The sequence below is a fragment of the Erythranthe guttata genome, chromosome 1, assembly GCF_056151865.1.
Source record: "Erythranthe guttata isolate IM_541 chromosome 1, IM_541, whole genome shotgun sequence".
NCBI classification, from domain to species: Eukaryota; Viridiplantae; Streptophyta; class Magnoliopsida; order Lamiales; family Phrymaceae; genus Erythranthe; species Erythranthe guttata.
In genome coordinates this window covers 12,538,892-12,547,786 of record NC_142533.1, presented here as the reverse complement: position 1 = coordinate 12,547,786, position 8,895 = coordinate 12,538,892, and the positions used below count along the sequence as shown (strand labels likewise).

Here is an 8,895-nt window from a genome sequence, read left to right as displayed (position 1 = left end):
GATGGTGGGACGTGATGGTGAATTGCTGGTGAAAATAAATTTATTAGCCCCCCAGTTTAGGTAGGATGTTAACGCACCTTGTTATATGGTGTCAAATTTCCAACCATGTAGAAGCAGCCTTACAAGACGTGTGATGTGGAAGGATGTGGGGTCTGCATGGGTGATGAATCGTAAATAACTTTCATATAGAAGAAATATGGGTGATGATCTCAACTGATCTGAAGTAAGGTAGATGTATACCTTAGGCGTAGAACCGTTTGAGGTTCCCTATATTCCATGTTCTGGGTATAGGGTCTCCGTCACTGTTCTCGAGGCGATATGCTCCAGTGTTGACCACCTTTGTGATTTTATACGGTCCTTCCCACTTTGGGTCGAGCTTTCCGATGGGGTGGGAGGCTTCAGCTTTTCGGAGGACTAGATCTCCGACTTGAAAGGAGCGAGGGCGAACCTTTGAGTTATATGCCTTGGCCATGCGTGATTTATACATCTGTTGTCGGATGTATGCGATCTCACGTAACTCATCTACGAGGTCTAGGCTTCCCCGCATAGCCTCTTCATTAGCTGTTGGGTCATAGTTGGTGACTCGCCAAGATGGTTCTCCGATTTCGACGGGTGCGATTGCCTCTGTTCCGAAAGCTAGATTGAAGGGAGACTCTCCAGTTGCTGCTCTTGGGGTTGTGCGATAAGCCCATAGTGCGTTAGGCAATTCATCCACCCACTTCCCTTTGGCACTTCCAAGCCTTGTTTTGAGGTGTTGGAGTATGGTGCGATTCGTGACCTCCGTCTGGCCGTTAGCTTGTGGATTGGCTACGGATGTGAAGAACTGTTTGATGTCTAAGCCGAGGCATCAATTCTTTACTTTGTCCCCGCAAAATTGGGTTCCGTTATCTGAGATAATGGAGCGTGGGATCCCAAAGCGACAGACGATGTTCTTCCATAGGAATTGGATGACTTCTTCTTCTCGGATGCGTGCTAAGGGTTCAGCTTCCACCCATTTGGTGAAGTAGTCCACTGCTACGATGAGGTATTTACGTCCTCCTGTGGCGGGCGAGAATGGTCCGACTAAATCCATTCCCCATTGGGCGAAAGGGATGGGGCTGTCAATTGGCTGCATTAATGCCGCTGGCAGGTGAGGAATATTTGCATGCTCTTGGCAAGGCTTACACTTTCGGACCAACTTCTTCGCGTCTTCATGCATCGTTGGCCAATAGTATCCTTGCCTCAGTAGTTTGAGACCTAAGGTCCTCCCGCTCAAGTGATTGCCGCAGATGCCTTCGTGTACTTCTCTAAGTACGTAATCTGCTGTGGTCGGGTCGAGGCACTTGAGGTAGGGGAATGAGAACCCTCGTTTGTATAATTCTTCTCCCACTATGACGAAACGGGCGGCTCTCGTCTTTAATTTTCGTGCTTCGGTGGGATCTGTTGGGAGTTCTCCGTTCTTGAGATACTTCAGGATTGGAGTGAACCAGCATGGTTCATCCTCTTCGGTGTACTGTACTTCAGTGGGTGAAGTTATCTCCGGCTGGAGTGAGGTGAGGAGCGTCACCTTTCGACTTCCAATGCTGGCCATGGAGCTGCCTAGCCTAGCTAATTTGTCTGCATGGACGTTATTGGCGCGAGGTACTTGTCTTATCTCATAGCTCTCGAATTTAGACAAGAGAGTGTGTGCGAGAGCTAAATATTTGGCCATGGTGTCTTCCTTGGCCTCGTACACTCCGAGTACTTGGTTAACGACGAGCTGAGAGTCGCTTTGGATTAGGAGCTTGCGCGCTCCGGCTGCTAGGGCGAGGCGGATTCCCGCTATCAGTGCTTCGTATTCAGCGACGTTATTTGAGGCTGTGAATTCGAATCGTTGAGCGTATTCAAACTCATCTCCATCTGGATTCGTTAGTACAATACCTGCTCCCCCTCCTGTGGTAGTGGAAGATCCGTCGACGTTGACAGACCAGGTAGGTAGAGAAGTGTTCTCTTCTATGGAAGTCATTTCGACTAGAAAATCTGCCAACACTTGCGCCTTGATAGCTGGGCGGGGTTTAAATTCCACTCCATATTCACTTAACTCTATTGCCCATTTTGCTAATCGTCCGGATGTTTCGGGACTTCTTAGTATTTGCTTCAGAGGGTAATTGGTGAGAACCACCACCTGATGTGACTGGAAGTAAGGTCGAAGCTTCCGTGCTGCGTTGATGAGGGCGAGAGCGAGTTTCTCCATGTTGGTGTAACGTTGTTCGGCTCCTTGGAGGGCGCGACTTATGTAGTATATGGGTTGGTGACCCTTTTCTCCATTTCGGATGAGGACTGCGCTGACGGCATTAGCTGATGTAGCTAAGTATAGTAGGAGGGTGTCTCCGGGCTGAGGTTTTGTGAGCAGGGGTGGGGATGCTAAGTATGACTTCAGCTCAACGAATGCCTTTTGACATGCCTCATCCCACTCGAACTTTTTTCCTCCCCTTAAAATTTTGAAAAAGGGGAGAGCCTTGTCCGCTGATCTTGAAATGAATCTGTTCAGGGATGCCAAACAGCCGTTGAGCTGTTGAACTTTCTTGATCGATGTTGGCGGAGCCATGGAGGTGATTGCTTCAATTTTCGCAGGGTTAGCTTCGATTCCTCGTTGTGAAATCATATATCCCAAAAATTTGCCTCCCCGAACTCCGAATGAACATTTGAGGGGGTTGAGCTTCATCTTATATTTTCGCAGGGTGGCGAAGCACTGATCAAGATCCGTTAGGTGGTCCGAGACCTTAACACTTTTGACGAGCATGTCGTCGATGTACACCTCCATATTTTTACCGATCTGATCTGCGAACATTTTGTTCACTAGACGCTGGTAGGTGGCTCCTGCGTTTTTCAACCCGAAGGGCATGACTTGATAGCAGTAGATACCTTGGTCGGTGATGAAACTGGCCCTCTCTTGATCTTCTGGCGCAAGTAAGATCTGGTTATACCCTTGGTATGCGTCGAGGAAGCTGAGGAGCTCGCATCCTGAGGTCGAATCGATGAGTTGATCGATTCTAGGCAGAGGAAAAGGGTCCTTAGGACAAGCTTTGTTGAGGTCGGTGAAGTCTACGTATAGTCTCCACTTCCCCCCGGGTTTGGGAACGAGTACTACGTTCGACAACCATTCAGGATACTGAACCGGTCGTATGTGGCCTGCCTCTAGAAGTTTAGCCACTTCTGCTTTGATATGCTTGTTGCGTTCGGGTCCAAACGTTCGTTTCATTTGTTTGGCTGGCTTCATCTTCTTGTCGACGTTAAGTCGATGTAGGGCTACCTGAGGGGGAATGCCCGACAAATCTTGGGCTTTCCATGCGAACACATCTCCATTGTGTCGCAGGAAGTTGATTAGCTGCTGCTCCGTCTCAGGATCTAAATCAGATCCGATGCGTAGGAGTTTGGAATCATCTCCAGGTGTGAGCTCTATGAGCTTAAGCTCTTCGACAGCCACTAGCTTGATGCTATCGTCTGGTACACTGATGAGTATTTCTTTATTGTCCTCAATGATTGCATTGACCCACTTCCGTTTGTCGGATTTTTGGGTATCGTCTCCCTTTCCGGGCGGTTTAGGCTTCTTTGAGGGTTCTCGTAGGGCCCTTGCATAGCATTCTCGAGCGAGACGTCTATCTCCAAGCACTTCTCCCATTCCATAGGGAGTAGGGAACTTCCATTTCTGATGGTAGGAGGAAGGTACTGACTTGAATGTGTGGATGGCTGGCCTCCCCAGAATGATGTTGTAGGGTGATGGCCTGTCGACGACGAGGAATTTGATTAGTTTCGTGATTCGACAGGGGTCTTCCCCTAATGAAACAGGCAGCTCCACTTCTCCCATGGATAAAATGCCTTCTCGTGTGAATCCTTTCAGGGGTGTGGAGACGGGATTAAACCGGGCATTATCTATGCCTAGCTGCTTAAAAGCGTGGAGGTACATGATATCAGCTGAGCTTCCACCGTCCACTAATATCTTCTTGACCAAGAAGTTGGCCACCGTTGTTGTTACTACCAGTGCATCGACATGGTCTTCATCTGGACCTTCGAGGTCGGAGGAGTTGAAGACTATGCTGTGATCGGATCTTCGTATTTGATATATGCGTGCGGATGGAGAAGCACGTTCTTGATTCATACGTGCTGATCGAGCGAGGGTGCGTCTTGCGTTTTGTGAATCGCCTCCCGCCGGTCCTCCGGAGATAAAGGAGATGATTCCCCGGGTGGGCTGGTTATCATTGTTATCTAGGTCACGTCGATGACCCCCATCTTCTCGTCTTTGTTGTTGATCTCGATTGTTATCTCGGCGTGGGGGATCATCACGGCGTTTATTTCGCGGCTTATCGATGTATTCGCCTAAATGGCCTTGTTTGATCAGCCTCTCGATCGCCATTTTGAGTTGTGCACATTCCTCCGTAGTATGCCCTCTGTCCTTGTGGAATCGACAATAACGATCCGACTTTTCTCGCTCTGCGTTTGGCTGCATAGGACGTGGAGGCTCTGCTAAACCTTTCTGCTCTATCACGTGAAGGATTTCCGTGAGGCGAGTGTTTAGCGGAGTGAACCTATTGTAGGAGGAAGAGGGTTGGCCTTGAGGTGGAAGTGGTGGACGTCGGTCATCACGTCTTCTATTATCCTGACGGTCGTCTTCCCTTTTCCTTTTAGGAGGAGCATGGGTAGAAGCTTCCTCTATCCGGACGTACTTTTCGGCTCGATTTAACAATTCCTCTAGGTTGCCTGGGGGTCTTCCGGCAATAGATTCTTTGAATCTACCCGGTTTCAAATTCTGCTGCATAATCCCGGAGAGCATGTCTTGCCCCACACTGGGGACTTCATGGACGGCTTCTACGAAACGCTTAATGTAGTTGCGGAGCGTTTCGTTATCTCTCTGTACTACTGAGAAAAGATGAGCTGGGGTCTTGGCATATTGTTTGTTGATGGCGAATTGGTTGGTGAACCGGGTTGACAGTCGAGCGAAGGTGTCAATCGATCCTATGGGTAGGGAGTTGAACCAGTTCATTGCTCTCTTGGAGAGAGTGGTACGGAACATTTTGCACATAGCAGCATCCGTCGGGCCATATAAATCCGCCATGGCACTGAATTTCTCTATATGTTCCTGTGGGTCGGTGGTTCCTTCAAATTGAGGTAACCCCGAGATCTTCACTCCTTGAGGCAATACCTCGTTGAGAATGTCTATGGTGAAAGGACTGCGTCTTGTTGGGAGAGGCATTCTTTCACCCATTTGATTATTTGGTTGGGGGAAAAGATTTTGGCGAGACATTCTGCTGTTTACCTCGCCTTCTCCCTCATTAAAGAGAGGGACTCTCTGTGGTGACGCATTCCCCCTTGGGGGTGAGCGCTGACGCTGCTGTCTGGGTTGTGCTCCTCGGTGGTTGGTAGATAACTGCACTCGGGATCGTGGATCCGAGGTAGAGGAGGAGACACTTATTTGATTCGGTATTGGCTGTGGGGCCACGGGTGGCGCTACAGGTGGAGCTGGCGCTGGTATCGCATTGGGAGCGTTTGCTCCCATCGTGGCGATATATTGAGTTACGGCCTCCGTGGCGGCGCGAGTAGAAGCTTCCGCTATCATACGTTGGAGCGCGTCCTCGGTTATTTGAACCGTTCGAGGAGCAGGGAGTGGTGGATCGGCGAGTGGTGGGTCCCGAGGGGGGATCACCTGAACCTCGCGAGGTGGATCTGCAGCACGTGGAGGAAGTGGCTCCGCGGCGCGTGGAGGAGGTGGTATGCCAGATCCTCCACGGACGGGAAGGTTATTAGCCGTGTCATTTTCTCTCCGAGCTGATGCCTCAGGAGGATCTTGTTGGCTACGTGATCTGGTTTGCATCTTTCCCACAGACGGCGCCAAAATGATGAAGCTAAAGTATAGCTCACCTAGGGGATGTTGAAAATAAGTTGGGAGAGCAAAGCTGATCAGTAGCTAGTCAACTCGATATTCCTGAGGTCCCTACAAAACAAGTACACGTGAACTAAGCCGGGGGTTGATCCGGCGGAAACCCCTCCGACGCTCAAGTCAGATGTATGGATCGTAGAGAGAGTAGAGAGAATAAAACTTGAGGTCAATTGTCAATAATGAGAACGTACCTTTACAAATGAATAAAACTTCTATTTATATGTCGTTGATTGAGTTGGGCTTATTTTGTTGGGCCCAAGCCTTACTTTGAAGGTGCTTGGGTTTTCGTGTAATGGGCCCGAATACTTTCGTGTATTGGGCCTAATTATTAAATAAATTGGGGTCCATTGGGTCGGCCCAATTAGGTATATCAATATAGATATGTACATATATATATATATATATAGATATATATATATATATATATATATATATATATATATATATATACATATATATAGATATGTACATATATATATACATAGATATATACACATATATATAGATATGTACATACATATATATATATATACATATATACATATATATATATATATATATATATATATATATATATATATATATATATATATATATATATATATATATATATATATATATATATATATATATATATATATATATATGTATATATGTATATATATATATGTATGTATATAATATGAAGTTATAATGAATTGTGAATTATGTGCTATGCTTAAGTGTTTATATATATATATATATATATATATATATATATATATATATATATATATATATATATATGTGTGTGTATAATATGTGTGTGATTGCTGTGTATATGTGTATATTTATGTGATTAATTTCCTTGTGTTCGTGGGTTCGTGGATTCGTTGATTGATAATTGTGATGTCGTAAGATGGTCATTTTGATGTTAGAGTCACATTAGTCTCATGGTCATGCATAAAAAGAGATTTCATTTTTACAAAAGGAAAGGTTAATGGAATGCTTGGGTTGGATAAGTCGGAATGCGGGGGGCCGGTATTCCATCCATAGTTACTATAGAAAAAGGGGTGGTTTGATTCCACCAAAAGAACGGGCTCAGAGTAATATGTTTATCATCCAAGTTGAGAAGTTAATTTTTGACGGATCCGAACAACAAAAAATGTTTTCATTCATGCATTTGCACGAAAGGGTAAATTGGTAATTTTTGTTATTTGAGTCAATTTACGTGTTTAAATCAAATTAAGTGTTTATGTGTGTTCGTTTGTAGACGAATGGTAAGATGTGATGTTTATATGTATATATGAATATAAATACGAAAAACATATTCTAAATCCTCGTTATTCATTCGGATTTCTTACTATGCTTAATTATGCTAGTAGTATTTTGGTGATGTAAACTAAAAAGAACTTCTGTATTTCCGTTTCTTTTAAAACTCTAGTATTTCCTCGTTAGGGGAAATGAACTCTTATTTTGGTACGGACCTGATTTTGAAATCTCAATATAGTTGGCCCGCTTATTCTAGTAATTATATTTCCTACCCAAAATCTGCACTCACCAAATGCTTTTAAACTCTGATTTCATTTTCGAACCAAAAGATAAATATATAGTTAGATAACATAGCACTCGAATATAATCCTCCTTTCGAAAGTTCTTTTTAAACGAAAGTTCAGACGATTAAAATAACCCTAAGAAAGTTTTCGAAATTCTTAAGGTTTTCAAATGTCCTAAAAAGAAATTTTTAGTAATTACATTTTGGTCCTACTCGAAAGTTTTAAAAATTACAAAGAGGTCCTTTTGCTTCCGCTATCTAAATAAGTATTGCGATAAACCGGTTCGATTTATCGCCCGACCAGAGAGGGGGTGCTACATTTAACAAATAGCCCCATATTTAATGGCAGAGTTCAAATATTATTAATTATTTCTTCCTTTCTCTTTTTTTTTTTTTTTTTTGGCTTAAAATACATTTATTACAATAATATGAGAGGTTCATTTAAACCTTTGCTACAAGTCATTTACAAAAGGAACCAGCTAGAATAAATACATTTTTTTTCTTACTTCAATACCACAAAAAGAAAAATAGATAATAAATAGATAATGACATAAATACCCTTAATAAAAATCAGTACCACACAAACATTACAAAATTAATTTTATTCTTCAATACTAAACACACAAAACCTCTCACAACCCTCTCCTCCTCCTTCTTCTGCAAAAAAGGACATGATCCGTAAATTGGTTTTTTGATCTGGGCATTTTTCCGATTTGGCCATACGAACAATTATTTACTTAGTGAAGGATATATATATACGTATATGAGCTTATTTTATATACCTCCCCTAGATAGGGATGGCAATGGGTAATGATTTGTTGGGTTTAAGTCCCAGTACCGACCCGCTAGGGGCGGATGTGGGTAAGTAAAATGGTTTTGGGGCGGGTAATGGATTTATGTTTCTAGAACCAGACGGATATGGGTCGGGTTACGGGTTTTATTGGAACCGACCCAGAACCGACCCGTAAAAATATATTATATTAATAGCTAATCTATATATACAAATTAATTTAGGATTTCATTCATCAAAATTCCAACTTTTTTCGTGTCTATTCTCATTTGCCAATTTTTCATCGTTTCATTTTTTTTAATCTTGTTTCTCGTAAGTAATATTTATCAAACTTGCGACCACCGGTATCCGTCTTGCCTTCTGAATTTTTTTATGGTAAAAGTTAAATATAATTAATTATATAATTTTATTATTCACTTTATATCACTTTATGTTAACGGGTCTAGCGGTCTGTCGTGTCAGAACTGTTTAATTCAGGTATGGGTTGGGGCGGGTCTGGTCTAAGCTAAAACAGGTTGGGGCGAGTCTGAGTTTTATATATTTTTCTCGAGTCGAGTCTCGGGTTTAGGTAAACTCGCCCCATAACCGACCCGTTGACATCCGTACCTGTAGGTACTTAATAAACTAGGGATAAACCCAAGCGTAAATCTTCTTTTGGGATACACCTGGAGAGGGGAA

The 8,895-nt window shown here is 43.5% G+C and overlaps 1 protein-coding gene across 1 annotated transcript; it reads right to left on the bottom strand.

The window, feature by feature from the left end:
- Positions 1-241: 241 nt before the first annotated feature.
- LOC148772856 (uncharacterized) lies at positions 242-5,512 on the bottom strand. Its single transcript, XM_088821171.1, has 2 exons — positions 1,033-5,512; positions 242-834 (listed from the first exon to the last, which is right to left on the bottom strand). Exons 1-2 carry the CDS (start codon positions 5,510-5,512, stop codon positions 242-244), a joined length of 5,073 nt encoding a protein of 1,690 aa, XP_088677297.1.
- Positions 5,513-8,895: the final 3,383 nt, after the last annotated feature.

What these genes read in the sequence shown, in the direction of transcription:
- LOC148772856 (XM_088821171.1), bottom strand. Translation starts at nt 5,512, where the DNA reads ATGGGAGCAAACGCTCCCAATGCGATACCAGCGCCAGCTCCACCTGTA. An exon ending in CTCGCCCGCCACAGGAGGAC is followed by an intron (nt 835 to 1,032) that starts GTAAATACCTCA and finishes GCCTCGGCTTAG; the next exon opens with ACATCAAACAGTTCTTCACA.